At 40.7% G+C, this 27,527-nt stretch overlaps 1 protein-coding gene across 1 annotated transcript in view; it reads left to right on the plus strand.

Moving 5' to 3' along the window:
* The window catches only part of wwox (WW domain containing oxidoreductase), a 181,771-nt gene that overhangs the window by 12,958 nt on the left and 141,286 nt on the right, over positions 1 to 27,527 (plus strand). The window contains exon 5 of the mRNA XM_084733445.1: positions 1,363 to 1,469. Within this exon, the coding sequence (XP_084589571.1) occupies positions 1,363 to 1,469 (107 nt within the window). The remainder of the gene's footprint in view (positions 1 to 1,362; positions 1,470 to 27,527) is intronic.

Consider the following 27,527-nt stretch of genomic DNA (forward strand, 5'->3'; position numbering starts at 1 on the left):
GAGACAGTTTGTATGACATTGACACACATTTCTCAAAGCCTTCTGCTCCACCTGCAAATTCAAAACGCATGTTTACTCCGGGAATCACACCGCTCGTTTTTTTTTCTTTTCTGTCATATTGTTTTTATTTTCATTTCCATTTCCTGTGAGTGAAATGATTTCCGCTCACAGCCACAGTCCCCTCCATTACACCTAATAAGGTGTCATATAATTTAATTCCATGCTTCACTTGTCAGAGAGGGCTTCCAATCCGACTCCAATTTTGAGTTTTAATAGATATTAGTCCTTAACACTCTCCTCACAATTAGGCCTCCCAGTTTTGCTCTTAATGAAAATCAGATTAAGACATATAATCTAATTACAGTTCATATTAATCCACCCTCTGATACACTCTGCCTCTCAGACCCTCTTTGCCACAATCAATTATTGTGCCCGTCAGTTTGTCAATCAGGACACTCACACTCTGCATACGTGTGCATCTGACTGTGGTTTGTATTTACTGTAGAAGTGAGACTGGAATATGTAACACTGCTCTGTGCTGTTGAACTTTTCCACAATGCTTTGAAGGATAGTAAATGTCAAAGGAAATAAAAATATGGTGAAGGGAAAAAAAAAAAGTGAATCTCATAAATTAATTCAACCTATGGGTTGAAATGACCCATTTAGACTTGTAATTTAGAAATGAACTTCTCTCCCTCTATCTTCAGTTTTTGTCAGTTTTATCGTGACTACTGTACATGATTTGGATGGAGCCATGAAGTAGTCTCGGACTGATAAATTCTGTGTGTATCTGTGGACCTCGTTTCATGGGAGGAACGTCCTTATCAGAACGGCTTTGATGTGCTGAAATATCACACCGAGGTTCAGCTTGAATGTCATGTCTGTTCGATTGTTCATTTGGGTCCCTCTATTATAAGCCATGTTTTCATAATTACTGCCATCGCTGTATAATTACCAACATAATTAACAGCCGACCTCCCTTCCTCTAACCCAGCATGAGCCGCGGCACCTTCTCGAGAGCTGACGGTCAGATCCAAAACTTTATCTGAGACGAGGAGAAGAGGAGTCTTGAACCACAATAATTCAATCAGTTTCATCACTTCAGAGAGAAATGATTAACTGCCTCTACTAGACCATTGGGTTACTCAATGAAAGAAATTATATGGAAAATTGATAGGGATTTTAACTTGCACCCCCACCATCACCACCCCCACTGCACCATTAGATTCAACCCCTGAGAATCAAAGTTATCTACAGAAAAAAAAAAAAATCTTTGAAGCATTGCTCGCTTTCATTCTTTTTTCTTTTCATGTCTTTGTCTGTCTGTCTGTCTCTCCCTCTGTCTCCCCAATCATGTCTCAGGCTTCGAGACAGCCAGGTCTTTTGCTCTGCATGGTGCCCATGTAATCCTGGCTTGCCGAAACCTGTCCCGGGCTGGCAAGGCAGTTAACTCCATACAGCAGGAGTGGGTAAGTACCAGTCAAACCTTCAAGAACACATTTATTGATTTAGCTCGGAGCGCTAACGTATAAGCCTTAGAATGGCAACAATCTCGATGCAACAATGAACTGATCCTGTGTGGTCTAAAACTGTCTGTGTAGCCACTCTGTGTATACAAGACCTAGTTTATGTCTGTCTGTCCTGGAAGAAGGACTCTCCTCTTTTTCTCTTTTTTCACATAACTCTTGATTTGTTTTATCCTTAAGCTTAAAGTGTAGAGGGTCGCTGTCAAACGATATCGATGTTTCAGTAGCTGATAACAAAGCTGATATTAAGAGAGCAGGGCAGCCGATGTACAATATATATTGCTGATATCAGAACAAAGAAAAATCATGTTTCATTCCATTATTCCATGCATATTATATCTAACATACATAGTTTTCAGTAACATATTGTTTTAGAATTAATTCTTATTCATTAATGAAATAGAAAAATACATTGGGTTATGCTGTAGATTTTAGAAAGAGACTTGACTTTAAAGAAGAGTGAGGTACATTATGTCACTGAACTGCATTATTTTATACTTTATAACGTAATATACACAGAGGTGGGAAGTAACAAAGTACAAGTACTTCATTACTGTACTTAAGTGGAGTTTTCAAGCGTATGAACTTGAGTATCTATTTTTCTGACAACCTTTTACTTTTGCCCCAACATTTGAATACAAATATCTGTGCTTTCTATTTATTATATTGTCAAAACAGGCTATTTCCTTTAGTTCTTTATGCATTTGAGAGGAACTGTTAATAATTGTTACTCTGCATCACTGTGCACTGCCTTCTCAACATCAAGAGCAATTTCAATCTGAATGAATTCTGATGATAACTCAAAAATATGATTCTTTGGTGTATCCATCAGTGCATATCAGGCACAACAGACAAAAATGATGTAAAAGACACAAAAAGACCAATCAGGCAAAAGAAGGGGAAAACCGCTGGTAGAAATGTCCTTCAGAAGGCTACTTTTTCCTTTTCTAGTTTGAATCCATTTTAGTAGCTGTACTTTTTCACTTTTATTTGAGTAATGAAGTTGAATCAGTGCCTCTACTTTTACAAGAGCCTTAAAAATAATGCAGTGGAAACGGATGTTGCTTCTGTCTGAAGTTGCTTGTTATTATTTGCAAAAAATCAGCTCTCTGATTAAATCGACATAGTTATAAAGGTTGTGAAGGATATTTCTATATACTTGTTTATCTGAACAGTTTCTATTTGCAATCCAACAAAAAAAAAGATTTGTAAGACATTTTTTTCAGTTTCCGATTTTTCAATATCCCTTTGTTAAAGGGGAGGTGGTTTGCTTTATTAAACTGATTTCTGCACACTTCTTCTATCCAAATACAAATACAGAGACAGGTAGTTTGTTAATTGAATAGATACAGGTAATGACAACTCTGCACCTCTACTGCCTGCAGAAGTGTCTGTAGACATTTTTCGGCCAACTATCTCAAAATGCTCAATAATCATCCCGATTAATCGGTCTGTGACTAACAGAAGGTGTTGAATGTTGTTCAAATAGCAAAGTGTTCTGATACAAATTTGTGATGTGGGTCTGTATAAATAAAAAAATATTTGTGGATGTGAGTCACAATTTATGTTACATTTGTTCATGTGTCATGACATGAAATTAACGTTTATATGATCCATGTAGTCAGGTCTCGAGATGAGAAGAAAAGTTTTAAGTATTCATGTTAAGAATCTTTAAACTGCCTACACGCTCCCCAGGAGAGGTAATGAAACTTCTCTACTAGTGTCTCTGTGTAAAGCAAAAGAGAGATAGAGAGAGAGTAAGAGTAAGAGGGAGGGTGAGAGAGAGAAAGTGAGAGAGGGCATCTGATAATTACCTGAGATTATTGCTCTAATATCGCTGCGCTTGTGACGCGTCCCCAGATTTACGAGTGTGGGAAAATAAACAAGTGAAATGTGGGTGCTGGAGCAGAAAGAATAAGCCATTAGCAGTGGGTTGATTACAGAGAGCAGGACTTGAAGAAGAAGGAGAGTGAGTGCTCAGCGCAGATACGGAGAGAGAGCGGCCCGAGAGGGAGGAAGAGAGGGGGGAGCGAGAGAGAGAGAGGGGGAGACAAACGCCTTTGAGCGAGAGTAGATCTGCAGTGTTTAAACTCACCCAAGTCTCTAATTGAAGTATGCCCCTGGGGCTGTCAGTGCTGCTCCGCACTGTGAAATCCAGTGTACAGATCTATTAATGTAGCTGCTTTGTCTAAATGAGTGAGGAAAAGCTCTGATCCAACGACCAGATTCTGCAGTCAAATTGATTTTCAGGCTTCACACCTGACACTGAATCATCCAGGATGTTGTTAAATGTTTGTGAATTAACAAATGGAGGCTGCTCAGAATAAATGATCGGTGACCTCTGCGGTGTAAATGATAATCCTCCCTATTTGTGGCACATTGGCATGTGGCATGTGCAGATTGTCAGCAAATTAAATGATTGAGTTAATAGAGTTCTGTACAGTTCAAACAGAGCAGGAGCAGTGAATTAGCATTCCCTAAGCTCGCTCCATATTTCCTTCTCAAGGAATCCCCCCTGTTATAGGCTAATGAATAAAAGTCACAATATCAGAATAAATCTTTGCTGCAAATTCTCCCCTCTGGCGACATTATTAATAGATTCAGCAGAAGAATAGAGAGGAGGATTAATCTTTAAGATGATGGATGGACTCCGCTCGCCTTCCCATGCTCCTGCGTTAAGGTCATTTTGATAAGAGGGTATATTTTGGGGTCCTCTGTACAAAGGGTCATCATATCTACTTCCAGGTCCCTCTCAGAGTTCCGCTCCAGCTGCCAGGAGTGGAACTGCTGTCCCGATTGCATGGGACCCCTGACCTCTAACTACCTGCTTACTATTACTCTGAACTCTCTCTTTTTTTAACTCTCTCTGTGTGTCTCTGGCTGTGTGGGCTGCTCGGAGGTGAGAGTGATGCCTCATCCGCAGCATAGGGCGGTGCCGTACAGCGTAGCGCCATGTACTGACAGTGTGTATAATAGTGGGGTCATCGATGGATAATGGGCAGGTCAGAACAGCCACTGGCTGTTAGGAAGAGCGGGGTCAGAGGGCTTATCCTTCCCAGCCAATCATACTGTGCTCTGCCAGGATTGATATAAACAGAACAATTTACAGGAGGAAAAAAAAGATCTCTCCTGTGATTTTCCTTCATCTTTAACTAATATTAAAGGGATAGTTTGGATTATTTGAAATGGGGTTGTGTGAAGTACTTATTGATAATCGGTGTATTAGCTACATGCTGGTTGACACACCCTCAGTTTGGGGCAAAACCAGCCATTTTAATTCGCAGAACAGGAGATGCTGGTCCATCGCTGTCCTGATCTGTTAGTTTGTTTGTGTTAATGTTTGACTTCATTATTTGAAAAGGATAATTCCATCCACCCAAGTCACACAATCGTACAAACAAATGAACAGGCTGATACAGCGGTAGACCAGTATCTCCTTTGTTCTGCAAGCTAAAATGCAATTTCAGATTTTGCCTTAGGAGGTTGTTTGGTTTGGAGAGAGCGATATTTGGCTTATATGATGATGGTTTCCCTTCCGAAAAGTCTGTCTGACGTTGAGGTAAAGCGGTGAAAATATTCTAAATATAGTGTACATGTAAAATTATGTAGTTTTTTTAGGTGGACCTTTTTCAAGTAGCTAAAATACATTTTGTTGCTGACTCTGTTTACAGCAGTTCATTGCTCATCTTTTGCACTGGTACTCCACTGCTTCCCCAAACCAGGGGTGTGTGTCAACCACCATCTACTGTAGCTAATACACTGATTATCAATAAGTACCTCATACAACCCCACCCCACCAATCAAACTATCCCTTTAAAGTATTACATTCATGCTCGACATTATAGAGCTTGTTTGGCCCTTTAGAGATTCTATTACCCGTTTGTGATTTTGCTGACTTTTTATCATGAAATTAGTTTCTTGCTGTGTTTATGCTACATACTGTTTTCATGATGGGACTTTAGCTGCATCCCCACCGCAGGCCTAATCTGAGCAGAATGTGTTGTTTTCTCTGCCTCTATTCGAGCTGTGAGGTGAAACCCCTCCAGCAGGCTCATTAGGGGAGTTTAGAGTGGCGGAGAGGGGATAAACATTTACCTTATGATTGTGTTTTACAATAAGCCTGATGCTGGTTGCCTTTATAGGGTTCAAAGGGGCCTGTTTTTACAGGCAGTGATGAAGCCACAGTAAAACCAGGAGAGGATTAAGCAGCAGATGGGTGCTGGGAGAGATGGTAAGACAGATAGAGAAAGAAAATGCTGAGAGTCAAACGTGGTAACAGATTTGTACTAAAAAAGAAAAGGCTGATAAATTTGGAGAGCCAAAATCTTGATTCATGCACACTGCAAGGCTCAACTATATGAATGTGCCTGATTGCCAGGGGCAAGTAAAATACCATGCTGGGCTACTAAATCTAGCGACTCACTTACCCAAGCTTTTTTTCTGGGGTTCATGATGGAAGTAATTAAGGGGCAAGCCACCTAGCTTCCAACTCATCCCTGTTGAGAGTTTCACTTGTGTTGTACCAATCAGGCACTTATGATAAAATGAAGATGGGTAAAGACAAAATTTATTAGCTGAAGCGTTAATGTTTCAGTTATCCTGGAAACAGGAGCTTAGTTAGAGGATGTGGGCGAAACTTCAACTATACATTGTGCAGTTTTCTGCATGTTTCACAGCAGGATCTTCTCCAGTTTGTTAGCCCATAGACTCCCTTCACTTTATCCAGCAGCTGGTCAGTGCAGTGTTTATTTGTGGACAAACTGCACGTTTACTGCCACTAGGCAACTTCACTGCTGAACTTTAATTCCTCTGCTGCTGATGAAAAAATAGATCAGTAATATTCACACATATCAAAGGAGAACTGTAGATTGCACAGAAAGTTTGGCTGCTCGTTTGCTGCTGGACCCTGCACAGACAAAGCCTGTATAGACAGCTTCAGTGCGGCATGAACACTGTTGAGACGTTTGCGGTTTGTACGAGGGGTAAGAGTGTTGCCTACATCCCCTTCTCCAGGCTCTTGCCAGTGCTTGTACAAAACATGAATGCAGAGGCAAGTGAGGTACTTGTGAAACTGATTACAGCACTGTATCATGTTTTAAAAAACACAGTTTTTATTTTATAACCATTGATAAATAACGTTGTATAGGGGCAAGTAAAAATATACTTAAGGCAAGTAGATTTTTTTTAATTTGCCTAACCAGGCAAATTAAAAAAATATCATTAATTTTGAGCCCATTGAACAGATTTGTATTTTGCATGGTCACATAGAGTCCCTGAGGTATATCTACTGTTTAAATTGTTCAGCTCTGCAGCTCTTGGCCTCTGCCTTAACTATGACTTAACTTAGCTGTTTTCCCACAGTCCCTTACCTATCCATCTCCTATTCCGCTCACAGTGCAGGCAGGTTAAGTTGCTGGTTAACAACCAAAGTGTTGCCTGCGTGCCAGAGATTTATTTTTCCTGATTGCCTTTAAAATTCTGCTTATCTTTGACTCCAATGTCTCCCTCAGAGAGCTGTAATGGACTCCCCTGAGATACAGCCCACTACTCGGTGGGCCAACCAAGGCCCTTGGCCCCTGAGTAGAATACAATACACATATACACACACACACACACGGCCATACATGGTCTTATTTCGTAATTTCTTTCCTTTTTTAAAATCCAAAATGCTTATTTCCCCCACTGCCCCTTTCTACAGCACATGCTAATGAGATGCTTTGTAAGGGCGTTAATTAGCGAGCTAGTCACTGATTGCTGTGCTTGTTTTTGTTGTGTGTGTGTGCGCGTGTGTGTGGCAGGGGGGTATTAATATGGCTGTGCGCCGCTGAGGAGAGTTCTGTCAGGGTCTGCTCTGGAACCAATTAGGCTAAAGCTCAGTGTCCACTGAGGCTGCTGAGAGAAAAAAAAAAGCTTGCTGCTTGCAATGTCAAACAGCAACATTAACACAGGCCAGAGAGGCACAGCGAGACAGGCAGACTGAGAACCGATAAGCAGCGGTCACTCACACGGGCAGACAGACCCGCCCGATAGACAGACGGCTCCTCTGCTAGATATGAAAATCAGACAAAGAATGCACTCTGCCAACCTCCACCAACACCAGTTTTTCTCAGATTCAAGCCTTACGATCTATAGAAATGTATATATAGATAAGCTACCCATGTGCTGTAGATCCGCTGGTTCTCAGGCTGTAGGATAAGGTAACATCAGAATCAATGAGACACAATGTTCCTCTCCAAACGTCTGCTATTTCAGGTGAAATGACTGGATTTTCATGAAGCCGAGGTGGTAAAGGTCTTGAAAGACAGATGGAAGAGGCAGTCTCTTCTTGAGAATGTCGGCACACAAACTTACTTACTTACGTAACGATCTTAACTATTCAAACTGGCTTTTCCCTGCTCAGAGCCTATGATTTATAATGAGAATGTCACATGTTTATGCGTCATGGCCTGCATACAGCAGTATGAGGTGGCAACGACCTGGCTGAGTCCCACATTTCATACAAAAAACTACTTTCTTGCATGACTGTGTTCATTCAGATCCCTTTCTGTGTCACCTTCGCTCTACATTTAACCCGAATCACACTGGTTTGCATAGGAGAAGTGGTTTGTGTGTGTGTGGATGCCCATTTGCCCGGTACATAACCTCCTGTGTCAGTCTGACAGGCCCTGTGCCCCGCTGGCCACCATGCCACGCCACACTCCTCCCATTGAGGCCAACAGGAAGTGACACATGTGAAATGCTGACCTGGTCGGTTGCAGCCCCCTCCAGGGCCTCAGGATGCTGCTCTTTTAGTCACTCTTCCCCTTGCTTCCTGCATGGCTCTTTCTTTCTTTTTTTTTTTTTTATCTTTCAGAAAGGCCTCAAAAGACTTTTGTCCTCCTCCTTTCACCCTTAGATTCCGTACCACTTTTTCCACCTCTTTTCTCTCCCAGAATGATTAAGGAAATTGCAGCCCATTTCCCAGGTCAGTGAGCAGGTCTGTGGTGTTCTTATATGCTGCCAGAAAGCCCAGTAGATCATAGTTCATCACTTTTACGTCTTAAATCTTGCAGGCTGCATTGGTTTTGTTTTGCAGTTGTACATACGTAATTCAAACATTCATTGCTAAAGACAATTTGCCCAAAATGTTTCAACACCATATCATAACACCGGGCTTGGAAATATAGTTGAAAAATTCATTGTGGTAAAATGTTTATTTTCAGTCAATATCGATAATTACTGATATAGACCAGGATATTGACCTGTCCTTTTTTATTAACAATTAACTCATTGCATTCATTTTCTCAGTCCACTCTGTTTCTGTTGTTGTGTCAAATGCTAATGGGGCAACCAAACAACACACCTGTTAATGCGTTTTAGTGAAACTCCTGAACATTTTATTTAACATCCTTCTTATTGTTATTTATAATACTGCTAAAACATATCAGTGTTATTATATTGCCAGGCCTATCTTAACAAGCTTATTTTTTTTGTAGGAAACAACTAATAATAAATAACAATGTGTCTCACATTTCCCCAGTAAAATGACAAAAATCATTATTATATCATCCCTTATGTTTCCAACACTTGTCAAACCCAGAGAAATCCATTATGAATTCAAGGTAATAGTGGGTTTCCAGCTGATAGTTGCTATAACTTCTGGGAAGATACGTGATGAGTATGTCAGAGAGTGAAGAAGGAAGTCAGTGAACGTGACTAAGCTTAACATGGATAAAACTTCAGTGTTACCTCATCCATGAAAATGATTTACATCCACAATGGTGGTTGTTTAACAAAGAAGACAACAACTCCCATTATCCCCCTCTACTTCACAGTGTCATCAGACTTTTTCTTTGTTATTGTTTTGATGTGAGAGAGACCCCTAGCAGCAGAACTTACATATTGTGCCTTTAATTAAAACATACATACCTTTTTATGGTCCTTTAGGATGCCCCACATGGTGCACTTTCTTTCATTAAAAAGCATAAGCAAAAGTAATTTTTTTTGCATGTGGTTTTGCTGACACACCACTGTTAAAGCTCAGATAAATCCAGTGGAGATTGTTGTTTGTGATGTGGAAGCTCGTACTTAAGCAGCCCTAGAGCCCCTTTCCAGATTGTCCCCAGACTACACCAACATTATACCTGTACATCCCCGCTTCTCTCCCAACCCTCTCCTCCAGTCTCAGGTGCACCCACTGAATCATTGTAGGAGTGGCGGCTCTCCCTTATTGCCTGAAAGAGGTGTCGTGCAAATCGTTTGGTTTCCTCCTTGCATATTAGTAGCATGTTTGCCTCTCCAGGGAGACCTTCACATCTCTCTTTATGTACTTATTTATTTGTTTGTTTCTCACCTGCGTTCTGTCTGTAGACTGGGAATAAAAAGGTCCCCAACTATGTTCTTGGTGCTGAGGAGAGCAGAAAGGATGGATGGAATGAGGGTGGAATTGCGATATGTAAATTTGATGAGGAAACCCCCTTCTCCACAAATTCATCCAACTCTGATTTGACCGCACAAAGCTCAGCAACTAGGATTATACTAATATACCACTGAGGATTTCTTTACATTGCACAGGTGATGGTTACAATGCAGCTTGTGGGAATACTAACGGAGGCTTTGTGTGGTATAGACTGTTAGTATAAACGTGTACAAGTACGTAAGAGTAATACCTTGAGGTTTTACGATCGTAAGCATTTTGAGCGTGCGTGTTATGCATCTATGTAACACACTCCACAAGTACAGTATGCGTGTACACGTGCATGCACATTGCCCATTCACATGGTGTGTATTTAAATGCTTGATTATGCATTTTGCATAGCTTTGGGACATGCATCACTCTTCCCAGACTGCTAATAAAGTGACCAGGGAGATGGGGGAACCTAAATGAATCCTAAAGTGCCTGGCTTGCATTCCTCACTCCCTCACTGCTCTGCTTAGTTATTCCAGCCCGTCGTGAAAAGCTGTGCACCGCTCGGCTCTCCTCCTCCTTATGTCTGTCTGCTGTAGCCAGGTGCTCTGTCTCCTGGAGAGGTGTGGCCTGCTCCTAATTGCCTGGACCACAGTGAACTATGGGCAAATGCTCCGTGTGAAGGAGCACCGCGGAGGAATAATTTTGAATAAATCACATAGTTAGCCGGGTGGTATTTTCTGCTAAATAAGCAGTTCCGCAGTCGTCTCACATGGAGGTGTGAGCGTTCGAATGACGGGTCACTTGCCATAGGTCATGTTGGGGAGGATTTAAATGATTTAAATGATGTCACCGCCACTGAAGGGGACAGGTTGAGGAAGGATGTGTAAGGCAGCACCTCTTTGTTGTTTGAACCTGACAGACTCTCATCCTTCACTCTGAAGGAGGGCTCATAGCCCTGGGACGAGGGCTTCTTATGATGAGAGAGGTGAGAGGTTGCTTGGATCTCTTTCACTCTTTTTCTCTCCCCTCTTTTTCTCTCTGTGCCAGCCGAGAATGTTTTTATTGAAGTCTGAGAAGTGCTGACCACAGAGAGACAAGTCCAGCACCCACTGTAATGTTTTAAAATCAGGAGATGAGCCAGTTGTAATAAGCTGCAGCCAAATAGTCTCAGGCTCAGTTGATGTCTGCCAAACAAGCAAACATAGTAATGTTGAATGCAGAAAACCATCTGGCAAGGGGCTATAACATTTATCCGACATTACCCCGAGCTCTTTTAGCATCTTTAGCGCAGTTTGAAATGAGCACAGGCTCTCAGATCCCATGATAAAGTTCATTGGAGATGCAAAAGGCTAATTAGATGTAATTCTGTGTTTGATGTCTCTGTGAGATTTAAATTGTCTGATGCTGTCTCTCATCATCTTTCATAATCCACCAAGAGTATATTCAGACATGAGATGGGTGCTTAATGAGTGTGTATGCATGTATGCATGTGCTGTCCTACATGTGTGATTGTGTTTCACATGTGAGAAAGAGGGAAAAAAAATATATAGAAGGAGAGGAGTGTGCATGTATGCACGCATCCTGTTGTCAGTTTATGTTGGCTGTGAAGGATGGAGGGATTGGTCACTAATGACCAGGCAAGTGCGTCACAACAAGTCAACAGCTGCCACGTCCGACCACTCTGACACTGTAAGTCACATATTTCAGTGTCAGCCCGATCAAGGATAACAGTCACAAAGCTCTCTGTAGTCAAGTGTTCTGTCTAAAACAAACCTGTTTATTAGCAAGAAAAATGTACCTTTAAATAGCAAAAAACACTCCTAAATATTAATTTCTTGACATGCATATGCCATGTACACAATGTAAACACTCAAAAGTTTGGAATCACCTGTTTCTTTTAATGTTTTTCCTTCAAACATTGATATTTTAAAATAGATGAAAAGAACATAATTCACCCACAAAATGTCTAATTTGCATTTGAAATAGTTTCTACCCCAAAAGAAAAATATCGATTAAGACTTTCATTTTGTTGATGTCTCCACAGTGTTGTCTCTTCACACAGTTTTTTTTTCCATTATACAGCAATGACATCTTTCATTTACCCACACACATTTTAGTGAGATGGCTGGGCCTAGTTACTTAAACAAAGCAACAGTATTCTTGGTAACCCTTGGAAATTATGTTGCGACCCTCAGGTTGTGATCCACTGCCCTACGCTAACCTATTTTTTCACCATTTTAGTTATTTATTTGACAGGGACAACTAATTTACAGTCCTTGTTTCTGGTTAGGCTTTTAAGGAATAAAACATAAGATAAAACATTCTAACACAGACAGCCATTACGAACAGTTATTGAAACAATGACTGAAAACAAACAACCATCACAAGCATTAATCTCTGTTTGGAAGCCTTTAAGAATAGCTTAGCAAAAGTTAAACATGCTTGTTACTTCCAGCTTGCTATAGGCATTATTATACACTTGAGAGTGAAACAGGAAGCTGTTCTTCTTTAAATCTACACAGATTTTTAAGATAAGATTTTCTTTTATCAATGACGTGTGGTTTCTTTTATCCCTATTTAGCAGTTGCTCAGAGGGATCTGTGTCTCTTTCTGCCCTTTCACTTATCAGTCTGGTTCCTCATGTAATGTTGGGTTTAGTACTTTTATTTTGCAAACCCCTCGTACAAAATAACATAATTGTAAAGAGGACTCTCTACAACCTAAAAGCATGAACGACCAATCAAAATGATAGAGAAGACCTCTCAGCAATCTGACTCTACTGAATCACGCTTTTGTAGCAGGAGGTTCAAACATTTTTATTTCATTTTGGTGCAGAACTTTACAGATCATTCTTGACTTTGTAACTCTGTGGCTTCTGCTGATATGGATCTGTTTCTGAGTGTTGTCTTGTGTTTATAGGACATCCTCTGCAGTCAGGTCTCATGGAATTGATATCAGTGAACCGCTCCAGGCATCCAAACAATCCTGCCCCAGGCACTGCTATCATTATTTCTGGGAATTTGTGTGCACATGTGTGTGTGTATGTGTACATGTAAGTATGTATATGTATGTGTTTGTATGTGGTTTGACACAGAGTTAATACTGGTTTACAGCTTAATCAGTCTGTGTAACTGAATGCATATTTATCAGAGAGAAAATTCATGCTCAAAGAATCAGACCTCAGCCCATACATCATTATCAAACACACACACACACACACACACACACACACACACACACACACACACACACACACACACACACACACACACACACACACAGACACACACAGATCCACATTTCATTAGAGGGGCAGATTCAGGCAGCAGTAGATTAAAAACAACGTGTGTTTTTACAGGTCCATAAATCAAGCATGGGACGAGGGGGATTCATTTAGAGAACACCAGAGTTGTGGCGTAGTTGCCCTCACGTGACTAATGCTTAACTGCGATACTTTGATACACTGCCTTTTTATTAGTTTCATTCTCTCCTGCTGCCCCATATCAATGATTATCTCTCAGCTCACATTTGACTTGCAGAGTAGGCTGGATGTTGTGTTCATTTTAGTTGAACATTTCGATGATGAAGCAGCCTCCCCATCTAACCAGTGATTAAGCCTACAAACCGGCACATGATTAGGCCTACAGAACAGTATTAGCAGCATAATGCATCCTGATCTTACACAACTTTGTCACAAGAGATTGATCTTGTGTGTAAGAAGTGAATAAAACACTGTTTTACTTAATTTTCACACCCTGCATACTGTGTTTGGATGGTAAAGCCAGGTCATAGTCATGATTCTTTTCATTGTTGCCTGTGGGAATGGTGGATGGAGAGCAAGGCTGTTAAAGGGATAGTTTGAGTTATTTGAAGTGGGGTTGTAAGAGGTGCTTATTCATAGTCAATGTATTACCTACAGTAGATGGTGTTCGGCACACCCCCAGTTTGGAGAAGAAAAGAGGGGCACCAGCTCGGAAGCTGAAACAATAGTTTACTATCTGAAACAATAGGGTGAACTATCACTTAAGCAATGATCTACTGTAAACTACTCTAAAGTTTTTTTCTAGAGTTGTCATAATACCAGAATCATAAACTTTGATACAATACCAGTACAAGAAAAAAAATCTCAATACATCTTTCGATACCACGATTAAAAAAAGGGGGTAAAAAAAAAAAAACTTGTAGAAGTAGAATATTTTTTTTTTCTTTTTTTTAAAAAGATTCACCTTCACACAGTGCTTGTACAGGAAGTATCCCTTTTAATCTGTTATTGCTATTTAGGCTGCTCAGACTTTCAAAACGGTACCAGTGTTTTAATGGTGTGTGAAGCACTCCTATAAAATGTTTTGTTGGGGGTATTAATGCCACATCACACACACCCACACATGTGCTCCCACATGTGTTCCTCTTTGGTTTACCTGTGTGTTCATGTGTCTGTGTATTTGTGAGTGAGTAATCCCAGTCCTCAGTGGTCTCTGTGTGTCATTGCTGGTCTCACGCTAGAGAGCAGGTGTAATTTCCCCCGCACTAAAGCCCCAACAAGTGGCACCAGGGGAGAGAGGAGCATATTACAGGTTCAAGCGGCTCTGCTCTCCGGGACCACAGAGAGCTACAGGCTCTCCTGACCTGTGACCAGGCACAGCCCCTGTGTGTTTGTGTGTGTGTGTGTATTGAGGGAGGCTCAGAGGTGTCGGAGCTGCCTCACTGTGTTTCTTTCATGGTGTAAAGCCTTTATTAGGGTATGGACCTGTTTGGGGGGCCGCAGGGCAATATTATTTCATGCGTACCAGTTGAGAAATGAGTGTGTGTGTGTGTGTGTGTGTGTGTGTGCGTGGGTGTGTGTTTACTGTACAACTTTTAGATAACCAGTTCTATATAGAAGCAGGTTAGAAGGTGAACAGGTTGAGTAAATATATCAAATAACTGCAATAACACCTGCTGTAAACCAGTGAACACAGTTTGACCTTTAACTTCTAACTCCCTCAGTCACACAGCACTATATGTAGACCAGAGGGGCTCAGCTGATTAAGTCTGCCGAGGGCTGGATGATATGATGTCTCAAACTTTAGTGAGCTTTTTGTTCCACCAGTGCTGTCATAATGGATTGGGTTATTTTTTCTGAGTGGACAGTTAACTTTTAAGCACTCTTTTAGTAACTGACTGTTCACAAAACTGCTCCTCTGAAAAGCAAATGTCCAATCGTAGCTTAGCAACTGTTACTAATATGCACAGCAGTCCCGTCAAGCTTTGCAAATCTCCACATGCCTAATGCTGGCACCACACTAGAGAATAATGGAGCAGGTTTTGGGTCCGATTCGCCCCTCCTCACATTTACAGGAGTGTTCCTGAGTCTTTCAGAGTTTGAGATTTCAAATCTTAAATATTAAACATGTTTATTAGCAAGCTGACCAACAAGCATCACCAACAGGATATTAGGTAATTGTGTAGAACATAAACATGGCTGCCAACAGCACAAATAGCGGTAGCTTGCACTCACCCTGTTTGAGGCTAACAATAAAACCTTTAACTTTTCCAACTCATCTCCACCTTGCGCTGCAAAATGTATAAGCCATGCTACCATATTCTCAGCCAGGACTTTATCCATGCTTTTTGCTCTTTTTGCTCTTTGCTCTTTTTCATTTCGAAACATAGCACTCACAAGTGCAACCATAAGTTTCTGTGAGACCTCAAGTCAAGTATGAAGTCCCAAGTCAAGTGATAATCCTCTAGTCAGCATAAAAGAGTAACATACAAGAAGTTTGGAGATGTATTTTTGCTTTTCCAAGATCAAAATAAAAAGTGTAAGAAACAGATGCTGTGTTTGTCTGTCCTAAATTAAATAGAAAATATTAGGTATGTTACGTATATTATGTCCAGATAACTAGCTCAGTTGCCCAGTAGTAACCAAGGGCTGCTTTCAAGACCATGGTCCAATTTATTCTACATTATTTTATGGGGTTACAAAAAAGGCCCTGGATGCTGCTAGAGTTTAGGGTGCAGCTCTGCCCAGCTCTGTATTGTACTTGGGAAAGTTTACAGTCCTGTAAATCTAGCTAAACTAGCTAAGCTAACTTTATGTTTGCTTATCATATTGGTTTGTCCTTTTCTTAAAAACTAAAGTGTATAGTATATAGTATAGTGTATATGTATATGAACAATAGAGTACAAATCTAACCTTTTTCCTGGTTTATACTTCTGTTACTAGGATTAACTAGCTCTATGCTCCAAACAAGATCAATGCTGTTTCTTTACTTCCATGTCTTTTAAATGGATCATGAACCTGTGAGAAAACTAACTTGTTGCCTTTGACATGTACCGTTAGCTGCAGTCTGTTACTGTATCACATACAGTATGTAGCTATTCTCCTTTGAAAAGTCAGCAGAGAAAGATGTGTTCAACCGACTCTCGTAAGCTTAATTAGGTAGCTACAACTAATAAAGTTTATTAGCAAGCTACCAGTAAAAGTTGCCATTTCGGCCAGCAAAACTGAAGGTTGCCACCTTCAAATAAGACATAAGACATTTTGTTTTTGTCTGTCAGAAATCACCCATTACTGTTTTAGAAATGAGCAATGGTACATCTGCCCCGTAAATTGCAACGCGAGAACAGGAAGCGTGACAGTCGTATGAACAGTTACCATTGTGAAAGGCTTAATGGACTCAGAAAAAAAGGTTAAGTCTAATGGGGATTTTAAAGAGCAGGTGGAGAAATACAAAGCTCCTATATAAACTATCTGAAAAAATATTAGATCTAATTCAGCTCCACTTGATCATGCACTGAGCTTCTTCTCCCTCGTCATTTACTGTGATGTTCTGTAACAGACAGAGAGCTGCTACAGGACAGAGTAATTTGACAGACCTTTGTCATTCCTACAGGTCTGTCTGTAGCACTGAACAGTGAACAGAGTTAATTGGTGCCTCTCATCTATCCTCTGAAGGGCACCACTGCCTATTAATACAGTGTCATGATAAATTAGCCCAAATAAAACCCTACACACAGCAATGAATGATGAGCTTATGTCTGTGTGAGTGTATGTTGAATATTTCCTTGAGTGAGTCTGCCTCATTAATTTTTGGTAACCAAATCTCCATTAGGTTTAAATGAATGACCAAGACGAGCCAACTAGGGCAAGGCAGAGGACTGGACTGATGGGCAGAGGGGAGGGAAAATCATGAGAGACGGGGAGAAGAGTGAGGAGAGAGGTGGAAGGAGAAGAGAGTGAAGGGAGGTGGGGGTGGGGGGCAAGGATGCTCATCCATTACATCCCACAGCGGCCCAGGGGTCGGCTTCAGCAAGACTGATTCAGAGCGATCAGGTTTGGACTCCATCTCCCATAAATCCTGGCATGTGACGCTGATGGATGTGGGCCATAAAGCCTCCCGCTCTGACATGCGGAGAGCAACATGGAGAACCATGGGAAAATGCGAGTGCTCCAGGTTAATGTCAACGAGGCCTGGGAGTGAAGTGGGGATGATGGAGAGAAGGAAAGGCGGGGACTTCGAGAGATCAGAGGTGTGGAGAAGGGGATTGAGAGGAATGAGTGGGCCGAGAGCAGAATGTGAAAAAGCTCAGAGTTTGTGGGGACACTGTAACAGAATTTACTGTGACATTGCAATGATTCAGCTGTCGTCATGTGGGTTTAAACCTATGCTGCTTGGAGCACAACTCCAACCAGTGGTCAGAGCCACTATAAAACACCTTGGTACTGTATCTGTCATCAAACTGGCCTCATAGTCTTAGAGACTGTGTCCCAGTCTGGGACTGTTAACTTAGCCAACTAGCTAATGGCAGCTACAGCAGGTATATGTTATTACAAAACCTCTGATAATTGCCTCTCAAGCCTAAAAGCAAGGTGAGGATCCCAAAGAGAGAGGTGATTTTTTTTGGTTTCTGTGAATAATGGATGAATGATTAATGACTATAAAGTAAGACTAAAATGGTCACTACCCACATACTTCATGTGTCCTTTACTTTGGCATGGATGTTATAAGCAATAGATTCCTGAGTTAAAAGTTACCCCAAAGAAAAAAAGTCAAAGTTTCTGCTAACAACAAGCATGACAACGCTGGAGGAGGTTGTAAAAATGACCCTCTTATAAAGGAGTCAAAAGTGGAGGCAGCATTGCAGTCAGTGGTGGTCCTTGTGGCCATTAAATACACTGGGACATGTCGACAGGGAATTATTTTTCCACTAAATAATAGAAGACAAACATCATTTTTGATTCTTTAGGATTTTTAAAACTTCTACAATATGACCAGCGTTGGGGCCCACTTGAACTATTGGCTACACTGCTACACTGCTCCCATGACTACCGGTGATGGTGTGTATACTGCTCTGCTGTGTCCATATCTGTGAGCTTTCAGAAAACATACACAAGTATGGACAAAAATGAGCGCAGAGTACGGACAGAGAGCTGCATCCGTAATTTATCCGTATCCGTATCTAATTGTTACCATAAATTAGCCTCAATAATTTAGATGCCCTAAAGACATCTAAATATCTTTCCTGACACTCATTTGGGAATGTGTAAAAGGTTAGCGATAAACTACATGGCTATATGGTGTTTGGCAAAAGTGTCACAGTGTTTTTGTGGTGTAATTAATTCTGCGTTTTTTCATTGAATCTGTTATTGTATGTGTACATGGTGTTTGACACATGACCAAGATGAATATAGCTCATTAAAAAAGGCTTGTGATTATAATAAGGCCAAATACAGGAACTGCCGACATGGCTAGACAGGAAATGGAGATGTGTACTTCCTCATTAACGGAGCCCCATTTGGGCCATAAAGCACCATCCCAATGCGCACAAAGAAAATGCCCTTATTAGGGGGGTGGGGTGGAGGGGCATTGTTGCCCTAATGAAGGCTTCCCCCACAGTCATTTATGATATTGGTATGGGTGGTATGGTGACTAGGCCTATGGGATGAGCTGACTTGCGGAGATATGGACGTGAGATAGCACATGCAGTATATTTGTATGGATGGGAGAGATGAGAGGGCCAGGGGAACGCATATCCACAACTCATTTGCGGGAGTCAGTTTTACTAGGTTGCGGCTAATGGAGATGAGCTTGTGTTAAGAGCCAGGGGAAACGCTAATTTTACATAAAACCAAAAGAGGTTTGAGAGCCTGTGTGTGTGTGTGTGTGTGTGCGTGTGTGTGTGTGTGTGTGTGTGTGTGTGTGTGTGTGTGTATACGTGGTCAGGTTGTGCTCAGTTTATTATGCCGGCTCACCAAGTTGGACTCTCAAACGCTGACCATCTTTTCATAAAATCCTTCTCTATCCAACAGAAAAAGAAACGTGACGTCACTTATCATTTTATCATTATCATGTTTGCTCTTTTAATTTACATTTTAATGAATTGATATCTGATTAAAAAAAAAATAAAAAAAAACACTGTATGCGGTTTAATCTTGCACAGAGAGAAACTTCTGTCCAGATTTACTGAGATTGTGTTTTGGGGATAATCTTGACTGTGCCTTAGTTAAAATTTCAAACTTTAACTTTTACTCTGACAAATTCGTGCAAATAACACAAAGTTTTTCTGCCAACTATCAAAGGATTTTATGGGCACAACAATGACTTTTTGGGAGAGTTGGAAAGCGTTCACAGACACAGTATTTTATTTGCACAGCCTTGCATAGAAACAGCTATTATGTGCGCCAGATAATGGGATTTACATCGAATTTATGAGGCTCTATTTTTTGACCAGTGGTATTGTGCGTGCCTTCGACTCATTAGGGTGGTTCATAAATAGCACGGCACTCTGACTTTGTCATTTTAGTGATGTTGTTGGTACACTTTCCTCTATAAGTAATACATGAAATGCTTAAACTCTTAGTAATGATGAGTATTACTTTTGTTACACACATAAGTATCTTTTTTGACTCTCTGATAAAGGCTTGATCAAAATTTGTTTGTTTTAAGGTTCAATATGACCATGCTGTGACAATAAAGACGTTTTAAATGTTTTTGAAAAGAGAGTGCTTTTGAATTTTTTGTGATTTTATTTTAGTACTTGTATATCCCTATCCAAAGAGGACCTCAAAGGAACTCAATCTGAGTCTGGGGAACACTCCTGTATTCATTAATGGTAGTCTGACAATAAGTTCTTAGAGTGTTTTGTATAATATGAGTGAATCTCTGAGGAAGACTTGAAAGAAATTCTGGAAAGCTTTAAGGAAGTCATGAGTTAGGTGTACATGTGTATACATAAACACAAGTCAGGTATATGTTCACATTAGAAATTGATAGAAGTTTGTATTTTCTAAAAAGAGGAGAATATGAATTGCATCTTTTAGCAAAGCTGGTCATTCTCAAAAATTCTTTTAGATTAGCAAAATCTCATTGAGAAAAGTGGAATGTGTGGCAGGCCAGACAAAACAGTGAATAAACTAATCCCCTCTCAATGCTGTTTTCTCCTCTCTTTGCTTCCTAATTTCTCCACTTTTTCTTGTCCCACCCTCCATCACTCCACCCACCATCGCCACAGCAGCTACCTGAGGCCCTTGTGTCCACCTCATTCATCACCTGGGTTTGATTCCTTTGCTCCAAGAGAGGAGAGAAAGGAAGAAAAGAGTTGAGGAGGAAGAGTAAAGAGTCATAACAAACCCTCCTCTGTTCTCTCTCCTTCCTTTCCTTCAGTGTGTGAGGGAGAGATGAATGCAGCCAGTGGAATTAATTGCACCCCGTTACTGAAGATCAGCAAGTTTGCACTGTTGGCGTGCTGATCTGCCATATGGCTGCCCACTAGGTGAACACTTTGATTAATGTTGCCCACTCCCCAGTTTTTTCCCCCCACTAATATTTGATTCTGATAACTGAAACTCCTCAGCTCCTCATTCTGACTCTCTGTGTCTTTGGTCCTCACTCTCCTTAAGTCTTTTCCTCTGCTCACCTGAGCCATCTGTGTTTGCAACTTAAGTTTCCTGTCGCGCTTTCTCTTTCATTGTTGTTTTCCTACAAGATTCACTTACAGAGTCTTTGTGCGGCAAGGCATCGGTGTCGGCAGTGTGGAGTTTAGAGTATCAGTGAGATTAGAGGGAGAAAGAAAGGGTAGAGAGAGATTTGGAGCTATGGGTATGCGTCCTTCGCAGTTGATTAGGCCCCTGGTGTGTCGAGTGTTTCTCTATTAGCCTCCTCAGCCTCTCGCCTTCTCCTGTGCACAGTGACTACTCTCTACCCCAGAGGTCTGCAATACACATACGCACACACAAACAAACGGGTACAGACACACACACGGCATGCACACAGGCAGATAGGCCGCTGTGCTGGGGTCCAGGCAGTAACAAGGAGGTGAACAGATGCTGGAGTCACAATATCAATAGGGCTGAGTGTAGGTAATAATACCTTAGCAGGGTTCAGCCATGAGACAGCAGCGCTAACTAGAGAGGCAACTCTCAAGTGGAGCATTCACTATCTGCAAATCACACCATGTAGCCGTGTGCATGTGCGTGCGAGTGCATGTTTGTGTTTGTGGGTGCACATCCTCCCATTACATGTTGGAGAGAGCCTGTTCCTGCTGCAGGGGAGCAGTGGGATGGTGTCAGCGCCATCATCAACTCTGAGATAAAATGTTCTCACCTAAGGTCACAAGTTCAAGTTTGTTTTCTTTTTTCTCTGTTTGCTATAATGAGGCAGCGATACAGAACACTATGCAGACATCTACGCCAGAACATCTATTACAATCACTCGGGTGCTTTGTTTTCCCTCTATTTTATGGCCTGTTCCTGCTGCTCGTCTATTTTGGTCTTCCTCAGTCTTGTTAAGTGCTGCCATTCTCCTGTGTTTGGATGTGGCCCAGAGGGCCCTTAGCGAGACCAGGGGCTGGGAATGAGCTGCGAGCCCCAGCCAGGGGGTGCCCACGGTAGGCTGCCAGTCCCACTAAATCTCCCTGATTACCCAGGGTGGCTGCAGCGTGATGGGGGTGTTACCAAGGTGGTGGGCTCTCCAAAGAGGCTGATTGAGATGCAAATGGGGGCCATAACTCAGAGGTAATGCAGACCTGAGCACCCTTTGCCTTGTCCGTTCCTGTTCACCTCACTCTCTCATCGCTCCCCATTTACTCCAGCAGAGGAGGAGGGACTGTTATTGTCTTAGGATAAAGTTAGATATTTATCACAGTGTAAGATAGGAAGAGAGAAATAACAGTCAGGGCAGAGGAGAATGAGAATGTATGAGCATGTAAATTGATTGTGGTTTTGTTTAAGGTAAACAATAACCGGATAAGTGTGCATAGTCCTGACACACCTGAAGATACCAAACTCTGTTTCTTCGAAAGAACAGATGGACACAATAAAGTGTGAGGGACTCAGCTTGCCAGTGGAAAGGTGGAATGAACAGGGGAAGAGGAGGGGGAGGAGTAATTGCACAGTCCTTTGCTGAATTGTTCTGTGGATGCAAATTTAAATCCCTCCTATTATTTTAATAATCTGCCTTTTACTGCTTGTGCTCGGATCATTTGTTTGCAAACCAGGTTATTTGGAGAGGGAGGCTCGGGGGTAATTTCATGCTTTGGAGCATTTATATCTATAACTTAATGAGGAGAGGGCCTGTTGTTTCCTGGTAATACACTGCTAGAGGGGAGCAAACTTTTTATTCTCCGTTTAGGGTACTGTTAGAGGGCAATAATGTGGGATTACTCGGATGGAATTAAGGAGCAAACTGAGGAGAGACCTAATGCAGCTTTGGGTGATAGAGCAAACTTAATACTGATGTTTCATTCAGGGTTTTTTAGGTTCATGGGATGTGCCATAGGAGATGGGCTTTCCCATTTGCCCATTACAATAAGCTCACACAAATTTCTTCAAAGATTTCCTCAGATTTAAGCATCCTTGATCCCCTGCTACTGTCTAATTGAGCTGTTTTAACCCTATACTTATTTTCTTTTCTTTCTCAATTACCTAAACTTCTTAAAATGTTTATGCAACAGACAAACTGTAACCTGTGTATCAGTTTATTAAATTCAGATCTGTCCCCTGCTTATTGTCACCCAGTTCGTGCCAGGGCAGGGAGTCAGCCTGGTGGCTCGGCCCAACTCAATTTAACACAACTTTATTACATTTAGCGGAGAGACAAAAGGAAGACTCGCTGTCTACGGACAGCAGCACGCAGTCTTGTGAGATGATCGGGACTGTTAATGCAGTTATGTTCCTTCAGTGGAGCCAAAGATGTCGCGGGATGGAGTGATGGAGGGAGAGGGTGTGTGTCCATGTCCCGTTGTCCACCTCCTCTTTTTCTTTCTTTCTTTCCTTCCTCCTCCTTGCTATCATTCCTGTGCTCTCCTCCGCTCCCTCGTGAAGGACTCCTCTCTCTGCAAATTTAATCAGACTGCATGAATTAAAGCAATAATTCAATTTGTTTACAAGGCATCATTCATTCTCTGTCAGGCCTGCGCTCCGTTGACAGTCTGTGGCTCGCTGACCCCCGACCTTTGCCGAGGTCACATGATGCATTTATTACACCATTCAACAAGAGTCTTTCAGGCTATTATCAGGCGACAAGGGGCTAAAGATGCATGATGAGAATCCTATTATTCAAATCTGTGTGATGCTGTAACAGAATTCAAAACCACATGACCTTATCAACACACGGGGTAGATCATGTAAATGGTGCCGTTGGTGGTAATGAATGTGTGTATGAACATGGAAATTACCATTATATCTAATGATAATTATTATTGTTTCATACTTGATAGTGCCATTGTCACTCCCCACCCTTCTGACACATTTTATCCCGGGTCGCTCCTCCATTCTTTCTAGTAAAATCTACAAAATATGAAATTTCCTTGTAGCCGTAATAAAATACATTTTTTCAAGTAAAAATTTTTCTTTGTTTTTTAAATATCACAATAAATATCCTGGACAGTTTTATCATGGCATTATAGTACCTTGAGTTTTTGGTATATCACATGCCAGTTATTTTTTACAATGAATTGATATGGAAAATGCTAAAAAATAAATATGGAAAAATGCTCAAAAGAAAGAGAATGACTGGTTTCTCAACTGTAGATGAACAATGGCTATGTTTACATGCACACTAGTTTTCCACTAATATTCAGAATATGGCAATGACAATATGATTAAGACATGTGGGATATGCTGATATTATTCTGGTTTTAGGAGCATTATTTTGACATGTAAACAACAAATTCAGAATAAGCATTGCAGTTGGGGTTTTTACAGCAGTTTGTGACACACAACCTCTTCTGCTCTGTGCTGTGGCAGTCAACAGTTTGCAGGACCAGAGGGGTAGAGATGCGTGCACAAAAGAAAATCTCAAATTTGTGTTTGGAGGGAGAACCACACCTCCTTTAAAAAATTATTTTAAACATTTTATTTTAAACAACATGTTTTTGGATATGCACAAATATCATAGTGCTTACCTTTCCAAGAAGGCGATTAAATGAATGAAAGCGGGAGGCTGAGTTTATATTGTCACACAAGTTCACCACCAGTGCAAAACTTAAAATAGTATTTTTTGAAAGAGGCGCACATAATCAGAGTATGCACTGCTGCACGTAAACAGGAATATTAGAAGAATATTTATTAGACATGTAAAGTTTAGTAGGAATATTTCCTTTTTTTCAGAGGAATTGCAACAAATTTAATATTTTGTGCATGTAAAACTAGCCAATGTGTCAGGTGTTCCTGGAAAATGGGGAAAATGGGGATATTCCAGGCACTCAAAAAATTAATGGCGGCAAGAAGGAAGGAAAAAGATAAAAAGCCTTCATTATAAGTGGCTAAATCGTTTAAAACCGTATCTGGGCTCACACAAACAAACAAAAAAAGAAGTGTCATCTTGTAAAAAAAAAAAAGTTAATGATTAATTATTTTTATCTTTGTATAAATCTCCCTGATTTTTTCACAGCTTATATTTATAATGTATATAGGGCTATTTATCCATTATTTATGATTTTAAACATTATTCTCTGTTTCTTCTGTGTTATCTCATCTTTGTGTCTCATCAGTTTCACTTGTTATGTTTGTCTGGGTCGTGTGAAGGTATAGCTACACCTCTGTTTGCTGAAGAAGATCTGTAGTGAATTTAGCCACTATAAAAAAGTCTTTTCCTTCCTTGTCGCTACCATTTATTATTTGGAGTTCCTGGACTGCTTTTCTGTTCATCCCGTTTGACTTTTTTTTTAGTCAAAAGTGACCGAAACGATTAAACCATTATCAAAATAGTTGGAATCTAATTTTCTTTTTCGATCCACTTATCGATTAATCGACTAATCGTTGCAGCTGTATTTCATTCATTTCCTCCTCTTATAACGCTACCTCAGTATCACTGCTGAGTGATTTCAAACCAGAGAAAAACCAGAGACTTTTTCCCAGAGAGAAGAAGAAAAAAAAGGCGCAATCTCTTGTATTTCCAGGCTAAACTATTGTGACAGTGGAAAATGGTAAGCAGTTTAGAATATTGCCAAACAAAAGAGCTTTTAATCAAAGTGCATACCAGACCCTGCGGAGTGTAAAACACTCCCTCATCAAAAGGCCTATTATACACTTACTCACATCAAAGGCCTACATGTTTCTTAATTGCCAGATTCTCTTTCTTATTCAATTATGTTATGCTTATGTTTTTATAAGGCTGATACAAAAAGAGCTCGGGTAACCAAATCAAAGGGGCTTAATTTATCATCTCTGCACAGCGATGTGTGTTCACTGCAACAGTGTACACATGTGTAAACGCGTGCATTTCCTGCGAGTGTGTTTGGTACCAGCCCTGCGGATAGCGAGATGATACAAGGCAGCACGAGAGTGTTTCAGGAGAAATTAAACAGTGTAAAACTAGCAGGTTTAGATAAAGCAATCACATTACTGCCGCACTTGAAAAGAACACATTATTTTGTACTTGAGAGCTTTATTGCTGACACCCCCAAATAGAAAGTTGTATATAGAGTATAAGTGCACAGGGTCTTGGAGTTTTTCTCTGACTTTATTGTTATCTAACCACAACATAATCAGCATCTAAGTCTGCGTGTGCCGCTCAGCCAGACACTAAAGTCCCTGTGCAGAATTGCAAAATAAGCTGGGTGTAAATATGTAATTGCCCGTGCTTATTCTGAGATCTGAAATATTAGGGAGCAATATGGATCGCATTAAAATCCTGGTTGTTAGGGTATCGGTTACACTGAAGACATGCAAGAAAATGTGCACTGTCTGCGAATCTGGCGGAGATGGAGTGGGTGAGATGAGGTGGGAGATAGGAGCAGGAGAGGGTGAGGAAATGGAGAGGAAAAGAGACAGAGAGAGGAAGAGGAGAGTAAGATGAAAATCTCTTAATGTCTTTCTGAGAACATAGACACATTATTTAAATCTCCATCACTTTTTAATGTAAATCTGATCAGGCTGTGAGCTGCTGGACGAAAAGGAGGGGAGAAGTGAAAATAGGGGCAGAAACGGGGACACACACACTCACACACACACTGATAGAAAGACACAGAGCAGGTCTATAACATAATATTGTTAGGATTGAAAGGTGGATGTTAGCGTCTCAATTCACACTTTATCCGTTATAGAGCACAAATGCACACAAAACACTTTTAGCTGTCCTTTGCTGTAATGAAAAAACTCTTACACAGGCAGCTAACAGTTGAATATCTTGTGTGTGTGTGTGTGTGTATGTGTGTGTGCGTGTGTGTGTGTGTGTGTTGGTCTATACTGTATGGGTGCATGTGTAAGTTTGTATGTGCGTGTGTATGTGTGTGTTTGTGTGGAATCTGATATGTGCCTCAGGCCCCATGGCCCTGGTCTGTCTGCATCCGAAAAGCAAACTCTGCAATTATGATGACCGCCCTGTCCTTTTCATTTCCCATCTCTGTCTGTGTGTATGTGTGTGTCTCGAGCTCTCACACACACTCTCGCCCTCTCTTTCCATCTCTCTGTCTTTATTTTCCTCTCTCCCTGACCTGCCTGTCTCTCTTCTGAAAGGTAAAGAAATGGCAACGCAGTAACAGGCTTGATTACAGTCCTCCTGCACTTTGTTCATGTGTGAACTCACGTTCACACTCACGTGTTACCTCTGTTCTGCTTTTGAAAAATTATTAGATTTGTTTGGCAACAACTTATCTTTACTCAAAATGTTCACTAAATTTGCCAGACAGTGTGTATGATTTTAGTTGAAATGTAACATATATTATAGTGACAAAAATAATAATAATTATTATGATTTTTCTTTCATAATTTCATACATTTCATCCAGTTGTCAGTTTTAATTGCATTTGCTAAAAATTTAATGATGTACTTGTTTTGTGTTTTGTTTTGTTTTGATTTTTTTGCATGATTTTTTCAACTTACACCATTCTCTAAAACATATATTATATTTAGTGGTGGAAAGTACCTCATTACATTCACTCAATCACTGTACTTTTGCATTACTTGAGCAAACAAATTTATTTATTGAGCATATTTTGTAAAAAAGGTGCAGTTCAGTGTGCTTCACATAGATAAAACAAAAAGGAACATCCATATAATTAAAGGAATCAATCAAATATGTGAAATAGTAATTAAAAAGAGAGTCATTAAGAGAGAGGAAATATAAAAGAAAATTAAAAAGTAACTACGATAGAATAAAAACACAGTGAAGTTCCATTTGATGCTCTTG

This window comes from Lutjanus erythropterus, chromosome 13, assembly GCF_056507025.1.
Source record: "Lutjanus erythropterus isolate fLutEry1 chromosome 13, fLutEry1.hap2, whole genome shotgun sequence".
NCBI classification, from domain to species: Eukaryota; Metazoa; Chordata; class Actinopteri; order Lutjaniformes; family Lutjanidae; genus Lutjanus; species Lutjanus erythropterus.